This window comes from Trematomus bernacchii, unplaced genomic scaffold (genome assembly GCF_902827165.1).
Source record: "Trematomus bernacchii unplaced genomic scaffold, fTreBer1.1, whole genome shotgun sequence".
NCBI lineage: Eukaryota > Metazoa > Chordata > Actinopteri > Perciformes > Nototheniidae > Trematomus > Trematomus bernacchii.
In genome coordinates this window covers 7,358,409-7,381,827 of record NW_022987727.1, presented here as the reverse complement: position 1 = coordinate 7,381,827, position 23,419 = coordinate 7,358,409, and the positions used below count along the sequence as shown (strand labels likewise).

The 23,419-nt window shown below is 40.0% G+C and overlaps 3 protein-coding genes across 6 annotated transcripts in view; 1 reads left to right on the top strand and 2 right to left on the bottom strand.

The window, feature by feature from the left end:
* Positions 1 to 235: 235 nt before the first annotated feature.
* On the bottom strand, positions 236 to 10,770 carry LOC117494033. 2 transcript variants are annotated; one of them, XM_034144671.1, is made up of 10 exons: positions 10,690 to 10,770; positions 4,742 to 4,823; positions 4,610 to 4,640; positions 4,191 to 4,304; positions 3,406 to 3,512; positions 3,155 to 3,284; positions 2,595 to 2,639; positions 2,087 to 2,197; positions 1,137 to 1,411; positions 236 to 857 (listed from the first exon to the last, which is right to left on the bottom strand). In XM_034144671.1, exons 2-10 carry the CDS (start codon positions 4,805 to 4,807, stop codon positions 426 to 428), a joined length of 1,311 nt encoding a protein of 436 aa, XP_034000562.1. In that variant the 5' UTR covers positions 4,808 to 4,823; positions 10,690 to 10,770; the 3' UTR covers positions 236 to 425. The 2 variants fall into 2 exon arrangements, with proteins under 2 accessions (XP_034000562.1, XP_034000561.1); XM_034144670.1 differs by lacking the exon at positions 10,690 to 10,770 and adding an exon at positions 10,027 to 10,046.
* Positions 4,823 to 19,509, top strand: chdh (choline dehydrogenase). The gene is made up of 10 exons (XM_034144669.1): positions 4,823 to 5,061; positions 7,802 to 8,237; positions 8,392 to 8,622; positions 13,137 to 13,303; positions 13,392 to 13,543; positions 13,880 to 14,009; positions 14,438 to 14,572; positions 15,641 to 15,783; positions 16,821 to 16,923; positions 17,103 to 19,509. Exons 2-10 carry the CDS (start codon positions 7,831 to 7,833, stop codon positions 17,519 to 17,521), a joined length of 1,887 nt encoding a protein of 628 aa, XP_034000560.1. The 5' UTR covers positions 4,823 to 5,061; positions 7,802 to 7,830; the 3' UTR covers positions 17,522 to 19,509.
* Positions 19,198 to 23,419, bottom strand: part of cacna1db (calcium channel, voltage-dependent, L type, alpha 1D subunit, b) — a 47,504-nt gene continuing 43,282 nt past the window's right edge. For all 3 annotated transcript variants that reach the window (XM_034144667.1, XM_034144668.1, XM_034144666.1), the window contains one exon: positions 19,198 to 22,937. In XM_034144667.1, the coding sequence (XP_034000558.1) occupies positions 22,632 to 22,937 (306 nt within the window). In that variant the 3' untranslated portion in view covers positions 19,198 to 22,631. The remainder of the gene's footprint in view (positions 22,938 to 23,419) is intronic.

The window sequence follows — 23,419 nt, the reverse complement described above, 5'->3', positions numbered from 1 at the left end:
GTGTGCTAACATTAGCAGCTGACTTCTCTGGTGGACTTAAGTGGTCTCCATATTTTTTTGTGAATGTGAATCAAATTTAATACATTATTGAAAAAATATATCAACTACTTTTTGAAGTGGAACATATGATCATCAACTTTTATACCCGTAAATCCTATTCAAGCTCACACTCGTCACACTGTTTCTGTTGAATTGATTTTGAAGGATTGCAGATGAAACAAACATAATACAAATATGTTTTTTTGTTTTGTTTATTGTACAAAATAAGAAGATAAGTTATCTACAATGCCTTTCTTTCTTTGTGCTTGTGTTCATGAGGTTACATGATGATGAGGATGACAACAAATTAAAATACTCAGTTTTTCACCAATGACCTATCCCGACACAACCTCTCTATAAATCAATCAACATTTTATTGCAGATGTTCAAACAATAGCATCCTCAGATGCCAATGGTTCCTTCTCACTGAAAATGCTTGGCTGCTGTCCACTTAGCTTTTCCACAGCTTCCCTTAACTTCCCTGTACACTTTTCAATGTAGGCAACCCCTGGTCTAAAGATCAGATCGGAAATCGTCTTGTCATCTTTACTCTTGGTATGCAGCCTCCTGCACAGCTTGTTTAAGTCCTTCATCAAACTAAAAGTCTTGCAGGTTCTCAGTTCGAGTGGAAGATTACCAAGCTTTTTGTCCTGCTGCTTTCCCAGCTGCACCACCCAGAACTTAGCCAAGTCTCTGGGGCTTTTGGCATGGCTCGCCACCATGTTGAGAATCAGGGGGTAGAGGTCCTGAGCTGCAGCTGGGATTGAGGGTTCCTGAAGGGTTACGTTGGGTGTAGAGGCCCTGGTCTGTAAATGGGGCTGAGAAAAGAAAATAGATTTTAGTATTTGTCTTCGGACAAGGACAGGAAAACAGATATTATTCTAGCAGAAACGACCCCAAAAAGCAGCCGTTTAGTTTTCTGTGCAATTGGCTAAGTACAACCCACATGAACACCTGTTAGGAGTCAAGTAGGAAGTCAGGTATAGTATTATAAAAAGCAACAAAGTTAGTGAAGGGAAACTGTCATGGCAGACCTGTTCTATTATTAAGGTATGAGGAGGATGCTGTAAATATTACATTCAACTTCAAATCCCTACCTGTGGGCAGATGATGAGCACTCTCTTTGCAGTCATGACCTTTTCTGCCAGCCAGCGCATGGGCCCCAGCTCTGCGATCTTCCCCTGCTGCCACATGTCGACAGCCACGCTGCAGCCGCCGTGCCCGTGCAGGAACTCTGCTAGGGCCACCACGGCCAGCTGGAAGGCTGAATTCACAGCAGGGTACACCACCAGGACAGGGACAGGAACAATGGGAGCTGTGGGCAACCTTTTGAAAACCAATGAGTTGGCAAAGTTGGCTCCAAAGTATTTATCTGGAGAGCAAGAAAGAATTGATTGGGAAAAGAAAAGAAAATAATCGTATTAGTTTACTCCTTGAAGTTGTTCCATAAATCAACGCATTTGACTGTGATACATTGGTATTTAACATTAGTCCTGACTAGTTGTTTGTTACAGATTCCACTCCGATCAGGCTGAGTCTCTCGCATGTACTTTTCCACCCTATGAGGTATGGATTCTCACCATGTGTATGATTTGAACGAGTCAACCAAATATTTGTGTAGACATTTTAATTGGATGAAAAGTGGGTTTGTTAGATATCTTTATGTTTTTTAATTTACAATTCTTATTATGTATTTGTAAAGGTGAGCTACAATATGTACAGCACCAGGCAGCAGTTTTACAATTTTATATAACCTAGAGGGGATTTCTGATTTGTTTGTGGTGAGCCCAGGTTTGATACATTTCAGTACTTCCGTCATCCAACCTTCAAATCTAGAAAGGTCAGCATTTTTCCTTTGCAAGATAACAAGACGTTAAACTGAGCTTATTTACAATGTTACAGAAAGGTCACTTTAAATGGGTCAGGTCAGGATTTTTCAAGTTTGTAATTATTTGGTCCAGTAGCTAGTACCTGAAGTCAAATCCAATCATTATCTGCGAATTTGGTACCTAGTTTCTTATATATATTTCAAAAGTGATGTACTTACAGATTATGTAGCAGGTAATCAGGATCATCAAACCAGCCATTCCTCCCCTAATGGCCCCCCATATGATGGTGTAGTTGACAATACCAGGGATGTTGGTGCTTGCTGGTGGGTCTGCCCAAACAAAGACATACACATAAAACCCATTCCTCATTTAACTTTATGTAATTATATTGAAGAGAAATATTTTTTAAAGTATTGTTTGGGTAGAATTATTAATTGTAAAGTAGTATAAATGATATGCACATACATGATATGCACATACATTAATGCACACAATGTTGACAATATCTGGTTTGCTTACTGCACATATTTTATATTTGATTGCATTCTATTTCAATGTAAATTACTGCTTTATTTTATTTTCTATTTTACTATATTTGTTCTTATTTGTTTTTGTAATGTTATAATAGTGTTCTTAATATAGTTCGCTATCTGTGTTTTTATTTTAGTTTTACTTTTATGTATGCACCACGAAACCAAGTCAAATTCCTCGTACGTGTCAACCAACCTGGTAATACACTCGTTGATTCTGATTCTGGCTCATCTGTAGGCGCTATAGCATCCGAAGAACACAGAAAACAAGGTTTAAACATTTAAATAATATTCAGTTCGTCCTGACTGTAAAGACAACGTAGCATCATTAGTTCCTCATAACCAAAACAAGTCCTTCTCTCAAATATCTTGTAAAAGAGAAAAATATAAAACTGCTACAGGTATCAAAGAAGAGGAACTGTTTCTTGTGTTGGGTCGGCACAAACAAAGACATACACCCAAAAACCTTTCCTCATTTAAATGTAGGTAATTGTGTTAAGTATTGCTTAAGGTATATAATTTGTAAGGTAGTATAATTATATGCACATACATTAGGTGTAACACCTAAAGAAAACAGAAAATGACATTTGAACATTTTAATAATCTTCAGTTTGTCCTGTATAAACAATAAAGCATCAATGGCTCCTGATAACCAAAACAAGTCCTTCTCTCAAATATCTTGTAAAAGTGAAAAATATAAAACTGCTACCTCTGATAAAGTATCTAAGAAGTGAGGAACATAAAAAATAAACTTACGCTTTGAACGAGGTACTATGATGGAGGTCGTCTTGTAATTGATGCCGCTGTTCACCGGTGGCAGTGGGAGATTGGCAACTTGGATGAAGTTATAGCCATGCCTTGCATTGAATAAATAATGAAACCAAACCTAGATTTGAAGAGATGTAAAAAATTGTCTTTACTAGGTGTATCATTTTAATCTCATGCAGTGCAGACAATCATTGATTAAACACCCAGAAATATATTAGTCAAGATTCCATCCATGATACCTTTGATCCTGTGAGGTTTGCCTTGGCCAAAATTGGGTTGTATTGACAATGGTACGTTGGTGAACCCATATTCATTATTCGAGTGTCTGTCAGATATTTCAGACTGGCTGCAAGAGACATTAATGCCATGAATTAAATTACCAAAATACATTTTATTATAAAAAATCTCTTATTCATGTATGAAACGTTATTTAATTGATCAAACATAACAAAGAATGCATAAACAGTGGCATGTATATACAACACACATACAACAACAATAACTTCATAAGCTTAAGGGTTAATGTTGTGTTAAAAAAATTGAAAAGATGAGAGAACAAATACAATATATCTGGTTTTTATTCAAACTGATCATAGGATATTTGACACTTAAAGCCCATATTGAAATATGTCTAGTGTGCACTGCCTTAAATCATTGATTAGGGTTACTGTATTTTATTTTCCCTGTCTGTACCAGCTTAAATATTTGGTAAACACGTTTTTACCATCTGCCTGTGTACGGTAGCATGAACCAGACTAAACGAGTTTCTGATAAATCTATATCAGATATATGGTTCATATATAAACCAAAGTGGGAGTACTACCTTGCATTCTTCTCACAGAAAACCAGTAAAAATCAGTTGGCTACTAACTTTTGTACAACAAATACTTTATAATCAATTATAAGATGGAAGCCAGAGAACTCCCTAGTGTTAGATACATTGGGGAAACTGTCTACAACGTCAACAACGGCAAGGGATTTTACAAGTTTGCATTTAGAAAAAATAAGCAGAATTGTCTCCTACCATCAACACTGATTGCCCAGCTTATGTTTATCATATAATTTGCTCCATCTGGCACCAACTCCCCTCTCAGCTCCTTCAGGGAGGATGGAGAGAAATCACTTCCTGGAGGTGGCACTGGAACAAGAAACCATTGTGATTACCCTCCTTTTTTTATAATGTATTCATTCATTAGCCTTTACTTCCTGATTTGGTGGGTTAATATTCCTTTTGTGTGATCCTGACTCATGATGTCACAAAAGAGTTGTAAGCTTTGGAGAGTCAAATTAAATGAACAGTCAAAGCTTCAAAGACTGCAGTGGCATACAACTAGCACTGTTTTTGATATCATCCACTACAGTGGCTTGAAAACCAACATTATATTATTAACATTTGAGGTCAGAATCCTCATCCATAGAATGAAAAAAATGTATAAACCATACCATTACTTGTCTGTTTACGGCATTCGACTTTCTGCAAAAAAAATCCAGATATAGACCACTTAAATTACATGTACACATAAAGATAAACTCATAAACGATTTATGCATTAGCCATTAGAAGTCGATAACTTACAATTTCTTGTGATGTCACCTGTGCCGCCACAAAGAAGAAACAAATCATTGTGGCTCCCCACATCATCAACAGCAGGTCGGACCTTAAAAACAATCAATAAAAAAAGGAGGAGATTTGAATTAAAATAAATAAATAGAAACAAATTGGTGATATTACACTTGTAAAGTGCTCAGCATCTGACTAGCTGCCGTGCGTTGCTGGGTGATCCCGTCAGTGACACGCGGGTTATAAATACTGCCCGCAAGTCCCGCCTACTGCCAGCGGCTGTTTGTTTTTTTTTGACTGGGGTTAAATCGGTTCCAGTCTCCTGTTTCATCGAGGTAAGGTTTTATTTTCTACTCCTCCATTCAGTTATTCGCGTCTGTGTTGACATTTCCCTATCGGGCACCACCTCGGTGTAAATAAAACGTTATTTTGTAAAGTTACATTCAGTTTTCTCTGCAACACCGTAAAGTTAAACTGCACACGACCTAATGTAACGGTTTTAAGTCCTGCCGAAAGCCTCTACATTTCTGTCGACATCTACTAAGTGCCTCTGAAGATTTCCAAGTGTTTGAAACGTGTTTATATCAAGCACATGTGTCTAAAAAGATCTGTAGACCTTTGACTGTTAAACTGATAAGCAAACGGTTGCGAAATGTCCTTCATCCTAAACATTTAGGCTGATTCAGACAAGCCAACAACAAGTTACTCAAACTTGGGGACATTTAGTTTTTTCCACATGTTATCAATGTTTTAGTGTATATTTATTTCGGCTGTTTATCGACTTCGAAGTGTTGTTGACTTTGCTGCAGTCACTAAAACGGCTAGTGAGTGGTTGCTGGTTTATTGCTAACAGTCCTCCTGACCTACTTATCTGCATTGTCCTGAATGAGAAGACCTAACGCTCTCTCTTTGAACTAAACGCACTATGGAATAGCCTTCCAATAAAAGATTTACAAGAACATAAAGTTTATTGCAGCCTTTGCTCTGTAACAGGGGCGGGTCTAGACATTTTTTGGTGGGGTGGCCAATCTGGGGCACAGACTCAGAGCAAGGTGGCACATTTAAAGGTCTCATCAATATATTATAGGTCTCAGATACAAAACATGTCTGAAGTGTTTGGCTCCAAATACCAAACAGATCATGCATTGTAGCATCCCATAATCCCCTCTGTTTTAGCCCTGTTTCAAAAGTGCTGATTCTCTGTCTGTTACTTTAGATGAAAATAAGGAGCCAATCCCAACGCCCCTCTGATGCCCCTTTCACACCAACGCAGTTCCCGTTCTAGCTCCGTGCTAGAGCTTTTCTGGTTCAGAACCGGTTCTTCTTTTCACCCCCCGTTTTGTTCACACCGCCCAGAGCCCGACTGGTGCTGCCGCTGCAGCGTCATGACGTCACCGTTTACGTCGCTGATTTTCTCCTCAACGGCGCTGACTACAACAACAATGGGGGACTGCGTCAGGTCGATGATCGTGTTGCTTTTAATCATACGAAGCCAGATTAAATTAAATAACGACTTCTCCAACCTTATACTTTTCTCCAGAGTGCCGTGGTTAATTGTTTATTAATATGTTACAGCGGCATTTACCGACTGCTGCAGTGCTGGCTGCTCTTCCACAGGAGTTTATTCTCCCGTTAACTCACAGCAGCGGCCGCTGTAAAGTATTCACTGTCCGACTGTCACACAAGCAGCTGATACATATCCCCAATTCCCCATAAGTGAATGTGTGTCAGTCTGAATTGACGCTGTTTGGCATCACAACGCTGTTATGAAAGTTTTTCTGGTATAAAATGGGTGATGTTAGCATAGCAACCGAAGCTAAACTGACTATAACTTGACTACTTGTTGCTATCCTATTGTTGCCTGACTTTATAAAGTGTTTTTTTTTTAATAAGTGTGTGGTTGCGTTCTAGTCACTTTGCTCAGCACTACTGCTTGTTACAACTTGTATTTGCCATTCTCTTGAAACGAACTGGATTCCGGAGCTTAGAGGCGGCTCCGCTGCGGTGTGAACAGGAAAAACCGGTGCTTTTCAGGCTCTAGCCCCGAACCGGCCCTGGAACCGCGTTGGTGTGAAAGGGGCATGAGAGATATTTGGTTAAAAAGAACACAATGGTGCTCTAGGAGGAGATTTAGGTGATAAGGTGGGGGGGTTACCTTGGTTGGTTATTGGCTAATGGTTACACAAGCCAAAAAATCGTTATGACATCACAAAGTGACCAAAATCTGATCAGCTCATTTTCAGACAGGTTTCTATATAAATGGATCAGGATAAAAAGTGAGTGAAGCTTTTTTTCCTGAAACTTTCAGAATCTCTTTACACAGAGGGGACACATGTTTATGTATAAAAGACAGGAAAAAGTGGATTTTTCATAATAGGTGACCTTTAAATCACTTTAAAAAGTAAAACTGTAAAAATGACATCCCTACTCTCTATAAAAATACATTATTAACAGCACAAATGCAAAAGAAGCATATACACACTACACAGTTTTAAAGATCCAGACAGGGGTGTTGCTTGGATCGGGGGCTCAGCCCAGCCCGACAGTTGTACATTCCTAAATATATACTGTATCTATAGAGTATGTTTTTAATCTGTAATTAATGTTGTGTTTTATATATTTTGAAGTGTGTTGTTTTAATTATGTTTTTATGATTTTTTACTCTGTAAAGTGTCTTTGAGTTTCCCAAAAAGCGCTCTATAAATAAAATACATTATTATTATTATTATAAAGAATATGAAATGTAAATTATAAATTAAAACTCTCTATAATAGACCAGCATTTGGTACATTAAGGAGAGAAACTTTAACATCTCTCCTCAAAAACAGCAAATGATCAAAAATAACTGTCTCCAAGTGAAGTATTTCTAGTTGAGTTGAGATAAAAAAATAAGTCAAGGTGTGGCTGGAGAAGAAATGTCAGCCAAACGCATATCTGTAACCCACACTTTGCATACTTAGAAAGCCAGTAAACAAATGAGCACATTTTTCCACATCTCAACGCCAGATGTATTTCACGCTGTTCCAGCTTTCCCCCTCAAGTGCATCCTTTAATGTCTGTTCTTCTGATTTACAGTGAATGAAGAAACCCCTCCCACAACCAGGATGTTGTTTTTGGCCATGTCAGGCCAAACTGGTGCCCGACGAGTTGTGACTGCGGCTCGAGGGAGATTTACGAAGGATGGCAGGTGCCTGTTTACATGTTGGCCAGAACTTGTTTACCGGAATAGTAACCAGTACTCGTCCAACCATCACAGATGTTTAAGTACCACAGCTGCTCACTGGAACGCTTCATCATCACCGACAGCCAATCAGAAAACCCCGTGCTACAGTTATATTGTTGTTGGGGCAGGGTCAGCGGGCTGCGTCCTCGCCAACCGTCTCAGTGAGGACGCCCATGAGTCTGTGCTGCAGCTGGAGGCTGGGCCTAAGGACATGCTGCTAGGCATAAAAAGACTCTCATGGAAGATCCACATGCCAGCTGCACTGACCTACAACCTCTGCGATGACAAGTAAAGTAGTTAATTATTTCACATGGACTAATCCATAAAACAGTGGTGATCAATGCAGCATTTTGATAACTTTCTCAATATAGTAACATGTTATTAAACTGTTAAACTGGTTCCATTTTGATGGCATGCTTTATTTCTTCACGTTTCTCCTCAGGTATAACTGGTACTACCACACTGAACATCAGGCTAACATGGACAACCGGGTGTTGTACTGGCCGAGGGGCCGCGTCTGGGGCGGGTCCTCTTCACTTAACGCCATGGTGTACATCCGCGGACACGCTGAAGACTACAACCGCTGGCAGAGGGAGGGGGCCGAGGGCTGGGACTACGAACACTGTCTGCCTTACTTTAGGAAAGCTCAGTGTCATGAGCTGGGAGAAAACAGGTACAAAACAAAACTCCCTTGCCGTCCCTCCGCCCGTACACATTTTATTTTTTTGATGTATAAACATGGATAGTAGGGAGCCCTAACTCTGGCAGTGCTAATGCTTCAGTCCCACAGACTCACTTGGCTTCAAAATGCTTCCTGGGTGGCAACTGTAATTTAAAGGGGACCTATCATGCAAAATGCACTTTTGTACGTCTTTTATACATGAATATGTGTCCCCGGTGTTCCAGGGAACTCACCAAGTGTCAGAAAACACAACCCTCTCTATTTTCCTCCATACCCAAATCTCTAAAAAAGGGACTGCAACGGATCTGATAAAAACGGATCCAGATTTGAACACTGTCCTGACGTCAGGACGGTGGCGCTACGGCTATTGGGCCAACTCCACCAATCAGGAGGAGACAGCCACGGCCATTGCCGTTCGAAAGCGCTGGAGACGCTGTAGTACATATGCCAGGCCTGTAGATGGTGCTGTTCTCACTGAATCTGCCCTTGCTAAAACAGATCTAAAAAATGTCAAATTGAGCAAAATGAGGCATGGCTAAAATGCATGATCTGTTTGGTATTTAAAAAAAAAAAAAGTATAAATATGCCTTATATAGGTATGGTCCTACACTATATTATTCAAATATAGCATGATAGGTCCACTTTAAAGGAAATGTGCAGAGGCACAAGGATCCCTCGTCACGCAGAACCTGGTCGCATGAGTTTCAAAGGTTACATTTAATGCGTCAGATCTAACTTTGGCACATGCAAATGAATAATAAAGACTTGTGTGGTCTGGAAACAAATAGAACAGGGAAGTAGATATCAGAAAAGTCATGCATTTTTCCAGGTGTTATTGTAAAAGATAATCAGGTTGTCTGTAGTTTGGTTTACGTGTGACTGTAACTAGGCTTGTTTGAGATGAGCTGCAGTCCGCCTCGAAAGTAGACGAGAATAGCCGATTGCAGCCGGGGGAGGTCTCAAAAGGCTCGCCTGAAGTCGGACAGCTCGGAGTCGGCTTCACTCGGTTTGCATTTATAAAGAATGCACAAATGTGTTTAATCGTTAATGTCAGATATGTACTAAGTAAATACATTTGTTCCTGCTCAAGATTAGATTAAACTTTATTGTTATTGCACAGATTACAGGTACTGAGACAACGAAATGCAGTTTAGCTTCTAACCAGGAGTGCATAAAGCAGTAAAGTGAAAAGTAATGTACACAACAACAAACAGTCGAGCCTCCAGAGCAAGTCGGACATTACTAACCATCATGCAACGCACTAGCAAGACGGCAGTCGCAATTGCGCAGGTCTGCGTCGGTCTCGCTCATCTCAAACGAGCCTATTATCATGCCGTGCATCCACAGGAAGCTTATCCTGCAGTGTTAGATAAACATAGTGGTTCCACTGTTTACCTCATCCCCGAAGCAGCAAGACAAACACGTACTCAACACATGGTCAATGCCAAGCCTGATTGGTGTTAGTACTCAGCAGTGGCGTCCCCGAATGTTTTTTCTGTAGCCCCGGACAATTATCCCTCAATAATATAATCAGGGGTGCACATAACTGGTACGCAGGTACGCATGCGCGGCACAAATCTGAATTGCGTAACGTCACTTGTGTCACTACCTTTATATATACAGTCTATGGTCTACGCGCCTTTGCGTACCTCAAAACATCAAAACAAAACACATATTTCGTCTACACGTGTTTCTTGTCAACACTCAATGGAGTAAACTTCAGTCTCATCAAGAACCCTCCACTTCGCGTCAGGCTCTCTGATGAGCCTGTCGGGGGTTATTTGCCCCATAATGACCAAGTCGCTGCACATTATTCCGCTTATTACATGGCCATATACTAAACAAACTAACGACTCGACTCCCAATATTAATTGAAATGATTTTATTGACTTAAAAATTGTCGTATTTCTTCCGCTAAGAAAAAAAAAACTCTGTTCCACGGCGCACCAACAGCTGGAACTGCGACAACAACAACTTTATGGCAGCACTCAGCATTGTCCAACTCTGTTCACAGTTTCTGAGCCACTAACAAGTCCTTAAACACTGCAGAGCCCATACCGTGTTCCTGTACTTCCTCGCTGCCTTCTTCTGGGGATTTATCTGACGTCCAGCGCTCTGTCTTTTACCCTCTTTTACTTTCTCTTTCTTGATCCTCCTTAGCAACGGCAGGAACTGCTTCGATAGCGTTTTTGAGGAGCTTTTTGATTACAGATTTGAAAACATCGTTGCTTGCTTTATAAGTAGCACAATTCATTATGTCAAAGCTTGGAAAGTATCTAGATATCCCTGCCCTAATGCCAAAGTAACTGGCAACTGAATATGTTTTTGCTGTTTGATGTCTATGTCTGGACCGTTGCGTAAAAAGGAGGGTTTCTGCCCCGTTACTTCTCCGCTGTTTTCTTGTCCCAGTTTGAAAAGCAAACTTGCTTTTCGGCCAAACTGTATACAGTTCAATCTAACAGACTTCTTTGTGCAGATGTGAGCATCCTTAACAACGGTCAATAAATCCTTGACAGCGGTCTGTCTGTTCTGGATTAACAACGTGTCATGTGTTCTGAATTGACCAATCAGAATCGAGTATTCAACTAAGCCATGTAATAAATCTTTTATTACATGGCTTAGTTGAATACTCGATTCAGATCTCGCAAAACATTTTAATTTTAATTTTTTTCAACCAATTTATTTTTTCTTCTCCATGTCCCCTAGGGTGCTCCGTAGAATACTCTGTTACAGTAAAAGTCCAGCATTCAAAATGTTACTCAAGTAAAATTAGAAAAGTATTATCATCAAAATATAGTTGAAGTACCAAAAGTAAAAGTAGTCATTGTGCAGATTGGTCCATTTCAGAATAATATATATGATATGTTTTGTAATGATTGATCATTAAAGTGTTATTAGAGCTGGTAAAGGTGCAGCTAATTTTACAAAGTAGATCAAAGTCAAGTAAAGTACAAATATCTCAAAATGGTACTTAAGTACAGTAGCCTACTTGAATAAGTGTACTTAGTAACTTCCCACATCTGAAATCAGATATGACTTCAAGTCATGTGATAATTTCTGAATTACCCTGAATAATACATTAACCGTGCTTTACCTGAACCTCATCATGACAGGATTGTAATTTCTCGTGTTCGGTGAATGCAATTATTATGTAAATGATTATTTCCAAGGCACACCTTCACTGCTCCTAGTACTAGACTCCTTGTACTAGGATGGGTTAAAAGCAGAGGCCAAATTTCACTGTGTGTGCTGTGTGCTCTGCATGTGTGACCATTAAAGAGGGTTTCATCCCTCCCCTATTCTTCTATATGATCATTATAGTTATAAAAAAATAAGAGATTAAATGAAAAACAGTTATGAAATACTATATGACAGTAAAACAAGAATACAGTTTAAAAGGGGAGTGATTAGTAAAATATCCATAAAGAAAAATAAAATCTGTTTACAGTTCTGTTTCATATGGATGTTGAGAGATGTATCCATAGATCTCTTCATTTTGCTCTCAAAGTGCACCAGATTGATGGTTTTAACTTCAATATTTAAAAAAAAATCTTCCCGGGGGAGCATGCCCCCGGACCCCCCTAGAGGAGGTGAGGACCCCCCTAGAGGATGTTAGGTCCACCCCCCCCCTTATAAAAATAGCACATTACCCCTGCTTACTGTGCTGTGCTGTACTATGCTGTGAGCTGATTATCGAGCCTTCATAGTAACAGTCACGGGTGTACTGTGTATGTGCGTGTGGGGAGTGTTGCAGTAGAACATTCCACTGTAGCGCCCGGTACATTAATGGGAAACCCTACATGTTTGAGCACCCTCTTTGAAACGTCAAACTACCCCACAGCACCCCCAAAAGAAAATCTCTGGCGCCGCCACTGTGGGCTAAGCCCCGAATGTTTCCAGGTCCAGGAAACGCCCCTGGTACTCAGGTGTTGTGGAGTGGCGATGTTCACACGCTTTACATTTTATTAAAAAAAAAACTGTAAATGTAATGGCTTAACTTTTTTCATCCTTCGTCTGGCATTAGATTACTTAAGCCTTGATGAAGCCTCCAAGGAAAAATGTCCAAAGCTATTTATTTTTGGTACATTTCCTTGCATTGTATTCTTATTCACATGCAGGAATTGGAAGTTCAGGTCGTGCACATTTTGACATTATTCTACTTTTATGTGTCAAATCTCAAAACCATTGCCATACATCAGGAGGCACAAACCTTTTGCTCAGAGGGATACAACTATACATTAATGGTGTTTCAAAAGCATCTATTTCATTGTATTTTTTAAATGAAAAAAACCTGTATTCATAACTAATAATTTTGGTTTCTACATATCTAAAAAGCATTCTACCTCACAAACAGAATATGGCATAAAAAGCACCTAATATAATCTATTTTTTAAATTAAAACTAATGAAAATAAAACATCTGACAGACCAAATCAATGGATTTCATTTTGAAAAGTAAATTTATCATCATAACATTTGTGTTTCTTATGTGACCCTGTACTGTAGGTACCGGGGAGGCAGTGGACCTCTTCACGTGTCCAGAGGGAAGACCGACCACCCCCTGCACAAAGCCTTTATTGAGGCGGGGCAGCAGGCAGGATACCCCTTCACTGACGACATGAACGGAGAGCAACAGGAGGGCCTGGGCTGGATGGACATGACCGTTCATAAAGGTTAGAGGGAATAGGAACTTGTATTTATACATCTTTAATAAACCAACACTTAAATATTGCCTACATCTCACTGCCCAAATCTGTCCAGGAAAGAGATGGAGCACAGCCAGCGCCTACCTGAGGCCCGCCCTGGGTCGGCCCAACCTGACGACAGAGGTTCGCTGCCTGACCACCAAGATACTGTTTGATGGCAATCGAGCCGTTGGCGTGGAGTACACACAGGATGGACAAAAGAAAAGGGTACGATCGATACAATTACAAATCATTCATAAAGAACCATTTTTGGAACAATTGGCACAGATTTCTGCGTTGCCCATTGGATGCCTCATAATGGCTTCTATTATCTCCTGACTTTTCAGCTTGCACTCACTCAGCCAGTTATTCACTGTTCAAACCCTCATGTTTCCCAGAGAGATAATCTCATCACTTTGACCCTTTGACTCATGTCGTCATGGGGTTCACATTACAATGTCGTTACCGTCATTTTGTCGTCAAAATGGTAACATGTTTACGTTAGCATATAGCCGCTAGCATTGATGTGAACTCCTGTTCAAAGTGGTTTTGGTCTCTTTTCAGGCATATGCAGAAAAAGAGGTGATATTAAGTGGAGGAGCCATCAACTCCCCTCAGCTACTCATGCTGTCTGGGGTGGGGAATGCTGATGACCTGAAACAACACGGCATCCCTGTGGTCCAGCACTTGCCAGGTATATTCTTTTTTTTTTAAACCATGCAAGCATTTTAAAGGCCATTATTTAAACAACAGAAATGGAAAGAAAAAATGTGAGATTTAAAGATGCATAGATTTGATAGAGTTTTGATTTTTTATTTATTTGATACACATGAGAATAGAGGGATTCATTTTCACCTCATAACGCTTTCAGCCCAGCCCCGGAATGCATTGTATTAAAGGGGCCCTGCTGTGCCAATTTCAGGTTTCATATTTGTATATTGTGCCTATACTTTTACATTTTTACATGTGTGAATGTAACAAAAAGCCTTTTTTTTCATTCCCTGTCTTTGCAGACAATTAACCTGCATAAAAACCTATGTAACACGAAAGTGAAAGTGAAACCCTAAAAAAGCATAATAAGGCCTCTGAAAAATGCCTGGTTATTCCTCTCTTGTTTTTCAGGTGTTGGCAGTAACCTGCAGGATCATTTGGAGCTGTACGTCCAGCAGCAGTGCACTCAGCCCATCTCCCTCTACAAGGCACAGAAACCTTTCCACATGGTCAAGATAGGCCTGGAGTGGCTCACCATGTTCACTGGTAACCAAAACACTTCTGCAAAAATAGTGACTTTTTTGTAGGTTTACTGTATATTGCGGAATTTCAAGTAAATATATCAAAAAGAAATATCAGTTATGAACAGGTATGGGTTAAAATTATCTCTGTTTGTTCAAACAAAAAAAGTCATTTATTTCAGTCAGACAACTCGCATGTTTCTTTAACATGTTTATTAGAAGCAGCATATAGTTGAGTTTGGCGACTAGGCTCGGGCATCATCTCTCCACAGATATACATAGCACGATGAGTGATGATTAAATAACTAACCCCCCCGAGCCTAAAGGTGGAAGCTGGGGTGGTGGTGGGGCAGGCAAGCAGCAGCGACGTAGAAGTAGCTGCAGCAAAGCAGCAGCAAGCAATGCATAGAGAGATATCTGGCAGGTTAAATAGAGCGGCATATCAAGGAGACTCTGTTTGTTTGGTTGGTTGTAGAGTGGCAAGGGGCGTTATGTATGAATGCAGCATAAGTGCTCGAGTTGACTGCCTGAACTAGCTCGCAGGCTTCACCCCATTACTGGCAACAGGAGAAACACATAAATAAACCCTTGTGGTTATGTATCTGCTCAATTTGAACAATAATCTGTTGTAAGAGGAGGTTTTACAAGACAAAGATACAAATTTCATAACCAAGTGATCAGCAGTAAAAGCTCCCTGCAGCAGCCGTGCCATTGTTGAGGATAAAGAGCTCAAAGTTCAAATTATTTCAACTTTGTACTCCATTGACCTTACAAAGCGCAACCAACGAGATAACAGCTTAGCTGGGACACAGACAACAGGGGAGGTAACCACAGAAACACAGATTTGAACTAAAAGGAATTATCCCGTCACGTAAAGGCAGATAAAGAGTCCTTTCCGTGGGGTGCAGGTTTGCCAGTTGCCACATGCATCACATAGCTGCCAACTCATTAGACACACCACGAGACAAGATGAAACAGAGCCACCATCTACACCTGTGTACTCATGTGTGACATATCTGTAATCTCTTTATGATCAACACAAGACCGATGCTTTGTGTGCAACCTCACATGAACCATGACGACTGTCCTCTAGGTTATGGAGCAACATCCCACTTGGAGAGCGGGGGGTTCATCCGCAGTCGTCCAAAAGTCACACACCCAGACATCCAGTTTCACTTCCTGCCATCGCAGGTCATCGACCACGGGCGAGTTGCCTCCAAGATCGAGGCATATCAGGTGTGTGTCTGTCTATGTAAGAAGGTGGGAGCTGACTTCACTGCATATGTGTGGCAGCTATATCAGGATTTATGATTATGGTTTCATTTTATTACACAGGGAGCTGTGTATTAGTGTGTGTTAGGTATGTGTCAACAGTGTGTCATGGAAAGCATAAAGTGATGCATACACAATAGATTAGACTAACCAGCCCATCACGTAAAGCACATACTTAGTGTTTATACAGTCACGTGCCATTCCAGGGAAAACCACATGCACTGCATACATTTATTTGATAAAAAGAGCTCCTTGGAAATCACCTGAGAGTTGAGAGTGAGCTTACTGCTGCGATTTATAGCCTTTCCAGAGAAGAATACCTAAGAGGAGCAAGTTGAGACATCCCAACATTACATTTCTATTGAATTGCTACAAAAGGCTTTAGGCATTTGTTTGATGAATGCGTTTCTGTGTGCAGGAATCATGATTGCAAATACATTCATATTGAGAATGGCATAATGGGGATGTAGAAAAGACAATCCACTAGATTTGTGGTTGTAGTTCGTGCAACAAATAATAGTTGCTTTACTTTACTAATTTCTCGGTTTGCAGAGTTTTCTGAAAGTACATTTTTAGCTGCGTGGTTGCTCCTAATAAAACAGAGGAGGTTTTGCTGCACAAAGAATGTCAGGTTATGTTCTCACACAGTAAGGTTGCGTTCTCCTCACTGTCAGTATGGGTCTTTAAAAGCCTTGAAGCTTTGTCAATTTAAGGGGAAAAAATCAAGGTCCTGAACATTTTTGTAAATCGACATGGGTGATTGAAAGTGATTGAATTTATATAAGTGAGACTCCTTCATCTTATAAAGAACTCTCAGTGTTGTAACAGTAATTAACCTTGATCCATGCATTCGCCGATATATGAATTTTAGGGAATTGGGCCTGGAAAGTCTCAGAACTTGGTGTTAAGGCCGTTTTGGAAACCCTGGGAGTCTACCTGTGCAGTAGTAGGTGTGAGCCCAAAACATCCAGCAGTAACAACTGTTTCTGTTGGTGTTGTAGGTTCATGTGGGAACAATGAGGAGCACCAGTATCGGCTGGATGAAGCTGAAGAGCGCCAACCCTTTGGATCACCCCATTCTCCAGCCAAACTATCTCTCCACCGGTAAGATTCAGCCACTGAACAGTCAGGCACTAAAATCATCAACGGTTTGGAGAACTTCCCAAAAGAGCGTACTGTCTAGACCTGCTTAATTATGGTTGTACTTTATATAATATGTTTCCTTGGTCTTTGGATTTTAAATGGAATACTGCTCATAGTACTACTCTTATATCCCCTTTCAGACATTGATGTGTTGGAGTTCAGGCAGTGTGTCAAGCTCTCCAGAGAGATTTTTGCCCAGAAGGCCTTCGAATCATTCCGCGGTCCCGAAGTCCAGCCTGGTCCCGAGGTCCAATCCGACTCCGAAATCGACGCTTTTGTGCGGCGCAAAGCTGACAGCGCCTACCACCCGTCCTGCACCTGTAAGATGGGCTCGCCCTCCGACCCCATGGCCGTGGTCGACTCCAACACGCGTGTCATGGGGCTGGAGAGACTGCGCGTGATCGATGCCTCCATCATGCCCAGCATCGTCAGCGGCAACCTGAACGCTCCGACCATCATGTTGGCGGAGAAGGCTGCTGACATCATCAGAGGTCGTCCTCCTCTCGCGGACCCCGGGGTTCCTGTGTACCGACCGCCGACACTCGACACACAAAGATGAACAGAGTGAAGGGTAACAGCAAAATACACCATCAGGTGACAACAGCAGTAAACAGCTTGTTGTGTGTTAGATCAGGATCATCGGCCTTGTAGATGAATAATGGGAGTGTGTTGCACTTGATGTGCACACACAAGGTCAGTTTGATGTGTAGTCACAGGTGAACAATAATTATGAGGGCTGATCTATGCTATCTTAATTCAAAGCCATAAGGGTGTAAAACAAATTGTCAATTTTAGCAGTTTACATAGTTCATGTTCTTACTTTTAAAATGACATATGTATTTAATTACATTTGAGCTAATATGAGTCACAGTTTTCCCTCATGTTTATAAGGGCAGCTGCGTGCTGGCACTTCATGGTTGAAACACATGGTTGCTGGGAAAGATGCCTGGCATTACCTTGTTAACACTATATTAACTTTGAATTGGTTTCGGTATGTGAGAAGTTCACATATCTTACGCTTACACAACACCCCATGGTATTGTAAGCTTAATAATAACCTAACCCTCCTTATCATAAAAAAACACTTCAATCATCACACTCTATTTTCCAACACTAGGGCTTAGCCTGTAAAAAGTGTTGACAGAACAAAGTTATTTCTTTTCGTCAGTCTCGTATATTATATCTTTTTGGCCACATCAAGAGTGTCGTTTGAGTCATGATTACTCTTGTCTGGCTGTTAATCAGCAGACTGTCAGCCCAGCACATTTTCTGTTTAATCTATTCTGTGAGTTCAGCCGTCACCATGGTAACATTCCTCTTCCTTCCTGGAAACTAGCTGATTCAACAGTTCTACGAAATGCTGTTTTTGTTGCACCTATTTGAACTGTTAGTAAAGCTGAAAACTAGGGCAGCTTCATCCAGGATTTATTTAAGTGATTAGCCAATGTTAAGGTTTTTTAACTATATTTTGATGCCAGTACTTTTACTTAAGCATTTTTACAATTTTGTATTGCTACCTTTACTTTATAAAAAGACAGTATAAAAGACAAATAGAGTACTTTTTCTACCCCTGTCCCAGAGTTGCTGGCACAGCAGCGACCCACTTGAATATGAAGTCTTAAGCAAACAGCTTTGTGTTGCCTTCCGTTCAGGGCAGTCTGTTTAATTTTACTAACCTGCAAATTATAGCTTAGCATATGTTGCTAATGATTGTGTCTTAAAATGCTTTTTATGGCAACTACTGTATACACTAAAAACTTGTTGAAACTGAAAAAAAGCGTATACAATAATCTTTATACATTTTATCTCAATGTAGCGTGTTTACAAATAAGCTTTTGAAGATCAATAAGTATTATTGATAATACTATATGTGCCTGTTTGTTGAATTACTTTTGATGTATAGTGTGTTACTGATATACATTTTAGAATCGGCTTCACTGAAAATCGTCCTTAAATTCATGCATGAAGTGCTGATTTTAATTAAATATGCGTTTTTAGTTTTTAGCTGTGATGGAAACAGCCGAGTGCTACAATGAATTACAATGTGTCTTATTGAGCTTTGCACTATACTCTATACTATGAAGTAACATTACAGTGTTTACACTATGAGCTGTGTTTACTAAATGTTGGAATCATGTGTGTCCTAATGAAGGATTTTTAAGGGAACATTATTGTGAACGTTCTTTATATTTGTATTCTTCTTATAATGATTGTAAACAAACACAAGAGCCACCCTAACTTTATCCTCTTGACTTTATTCAGTGATCCTTACAAAAAATCTCAGCAGGTTCATCGTCAAGAATTAAAATGTACAAAACAGGGTGTTTGATTTTCATTGGTACAAAATCTATAAGGTACTAGAACTTATGCTACAAGTAGATAGAGCTATATTGTTTAATTTCCATACAACAAATGGGTAGAAAGCAGAAATGTGTATCACTTTGTTTTTTACAAACACTGTACAGATTGTATACATGTTGTCATTCCATGGACATTTGTATGGCAGTGGAACAGTAGAAAATAATAAAGCCTTCAGTTGGACAACGATGCTCTGTGTTGGTTTTTGTCACAATGCTTCTTTTGATAAGTCTAAATGAAACTGAATGGATGAATAAGCAGCAGATGATTATATTTTCTGGTGTCGTTGGCTGTGTCTCAAACACTGAATTAACTAAATGTTTTGGTTTGTTCTGTAACGAATATCAGTTTTTTCCATAAGACATTCCATCACAGGTTTGATTCCCACAACAGCCAGATGAGTATTCCTAGGTGCAGCAAATGTACAGATTTCTCCCTAAAGCATTTGAGTAATATGGCTTTTAACGTGATCCTAATTACTTTAAACATGTATTTGTAGGTCAGCATAGTCTGGTTGCATTTAGGGAAAATGAATAGATTTTAAATGTAATTCTTGTTTCGTTTTTTTCTGATGTTGGTTGTTTAGTTTTCACTGCTTCTTATTCACCTGTCAATCAAACACTGCGACAGTTTCCCTGACATTTTAACCAACACATCCGGATAGTCACAGAGGTAATAACAATTAGTATGAGTCATTAATTCTTAGTTAAACACAATTTACATGCAGTTGGTAAATGCAGTGATGGCCAATCAAGACATGAGTGCATTTACAGTTCATATAAAGCTCAGGTTAAATTCACCTGTATGTTTATTGACTATAAAGAAAATAACTTTCCAGTATAAGCATGAACCCTTTTGTTATCATTGTACACAATAATCCGCATACTTTTTGACAACATATAAATGGAAACAAATCTGGAATAATAATTGAATATTCATGTGTGTTTAAATGCACTTAACAATCTCATCCTTTTGGTTTTATATTTGAAAGAGCCCTTTGGTAGAACAGATTACACATGTTGCCCTGACAACAGTATTAGATTGAAGGAAAAAAGTAGATAGCCCTGCAGCCACAAACCATTGTAGTTTGTAAAAGTACACCTGAAGACCTTGTTACGGTTGGCAGTGGTAGAAAAAAGACTGGTTAGTGCTGTAGCAAAGATACATGTTGTTTTTAATCTACAAGAAGGTTATGTAGGTTCCCTTCACAGACAGCAGCTGTTGTAGACTTGTTGAGCACTCACGTAAGTGTTGAAAATAAATAGGAATACATTGCAGGAGCTGACATAATTTCAGTCAAAAGACACACACAAAGAATTAAATTTGTTTTAGCAGAGTTCTGTTATGGTATTCAAAATGTACACCGTCAGTGAGTCACAAATGTAAAATATCTGTCAAACCTTGAAATCTATGTGCGTGAATTGACTCATGGTCTCAAATGCCTGAAGAGGAATTCATTGTTTATTCTCATCGTTGCTCAGTAGGTGAAACTAACATGTCAGCAAATATTTGAATGACTCAGGCATGAATCTCTGGATTATTAGTTTTATCTTGTCTCGATGAGTAATCTGAAACAGATTCCTACTTGAAGCCTAATTCAGCATGTTCACATACCAGACTAATGTGCCTCCTCTACAGTATTATCTGATGTTTGTCCTATTTTCATTGCGTATTATGGCTGAGTTTCTACCAATGAAATGGTCTCTCCTCATAGTCTTTAAGGGGCTCGGATAAAGATTAAAGGGGCCCTATTATGCTAATGTTCAGGTTTTATAAATGTTATTGTAATGTGACATGTTTACATTCTATAATGTTCAAAAAGTGCTTTGTTTTCATACTGCCTCCCCGGTCTTTTCACCCTCTGTCTGAAACCAGAGCCCAGTCTGCTCTGATTGGTTAGCTTGCCGGCTCTGTTGTGATTGTTCAGACGCTTATGGACGTCCCGCCCATTAGCCTATCACGTACAATGTGTTGGAGCGCTAGCCAATAGAAGCATGAGGGAACTTTGGGATTTTAGCCTTTGCAGACCATTTACATGCACACAAACCTATACAACACACTACGGGAATGAGAAACCCTAAAAAAGGCTTAATAGGGCCCCTTTAAGGATCACAATGGAAACAGTTTACTAACTACCATATCTTCCTCTATTTTAAGGGTGTTTAAAGTATTTAAGCAAGTAAAATGGGGTAACATTAATTCTCTGTTGTTGCTGTAAAGGGCGAAGAGTATTATATACACACAGTTTCTGTGTTTCAGATCATTGTGCACGTGTGGATATGCCTGAGGACAAAGTCTTTATTCTGTGATATGTGATCTCCTTTTCAAGTCAAGTACCGAGACGAGCAATGCTTAACCCTGAAACATCTGGACTCAGATCAGCCTGAGTGTAGCTCTGCACTAACAATAGCTGAAATAAATTAACAAAATAAAAATATAATTTCTTTCAATCACCTTTTATGTGTTAATTCAAGACGTAGGAGGCCAGAATGTAATGTGAATAACCAAGGTCTCTTATCGTGACCACTAAAGGTTATTTTTTTATAAAATCACACGTTATATATACATGACATGAAACACCCATCTGAAAACAAGGACTCAGGACAAGACATTTTGCAGCAGGACAAAAGCAGCTTTGCAAAGCCAGCGTTACTCTTTCAAACATCAGTGTGACACAGTGTTATGTTGTAGGAATGCTGTTCTTCTTTTAAACATGTTCCCACAACTTTTGGATTACGCATCAGAACAATCCTGCTATTGTTCACTCAATATGCAAATTCCTCAAATTAAAGCCATCAAAGTTGCTGTTTAATTTGAAAAACAATGCACTGTAGTACAGAGGCAAAAAAAATAATATGAATAACCAAGTACATTCACTTCCAGTATCCAGTGTGCAGCTCTTTCTCAAAGTATGTTTTTGGGAAAACTAACTTTTATGAGCTTTGGGCTGGCTTTGCGAGGCTGGCAGGTTATTCTGTTGTTTCAAACCACCGCTAATAATGAAGAAAATAACAAAATAAAACACCTTCTAAGGAGTATCCCGAATTCCTGCTAAATGACCGGCAGGCTGGCGAAAAGATAGAGTCTCTCTGGCTTCAATATTTGCTGACTGAACCTCAGCTCTCCCATACAACCATCTGTTCCTCTCTGCGTCTCCACTCCACAGAAAGAGAAAACAAGGCACTTTGTTCTCTTATCCCCCCATATTTTACATTTTCCCCAGGATGCTCCTGAACTGAGACATCCCCTCACTGTGGATTGGTTGTAGAAATTCAATTGAAAAAACCTAAATAATCCCATGTGAGCCGCTGCTATAGGGATGTGATGCATATCATCTCATCTGTTAGGTCCTCTTCGCATTTCAGAGCCACGCAGGGCTCCTCGTCGCTGTAGTCCCGGATGCTGCTGTCTCTGAGCTGCGAGGCGGCCTGCGAGTCCGAGCCCTCGCTGCCCGTGGCCCCTGGGCTGCAGCTATCTATACTGCCGTTCAGCAGGTTACTGGCGGCGCTCTCCATCTCATCGATGGTCATCTCGCAGGCGTCTGCGATTTCGTTTGTGGTCGCTGTCACAAACTTGGGGTCCTTGGCATATTTCCCAAGACCCTCGGAGATCAACACCTGGGGAAGTGAAACATTATTTCAAGTCACAATTTAAAGGCCACCTATTATGCAAAATGCACTTTTGTATGTCTTTTATACATAAAAATGTGTCCCCGGTGTGTAAGGAGACTCACAAAGTGTCAGAAAATAAAACCCTCTCTCTTTTCTCCTTACCCACATCTCTAAAAACGGAGGTACAACGGAGCTGATCCAGATTTGCTGTGGACTTGACGTCATATCGGAAATGTGTGACATGTTTTGGAAGTAATATGGTCTGTGTTTACATAAGCAAGACTCAAAATCAGCACTTTTGTACCAGGGCTGAAATAGAGGGGTATGACTATAAGGCATGGCTAGAATGGGTGATCTGTTTGGTATTTTGAGCACAACAATTCAGAGATAGTTTTGTATAGATATGGCCCTATAATATATTTTTCAAATATAGTATAATATGGGACCTTCAAGTAAATGTTGAGACACAGGTGGATTCTCACAGTCCT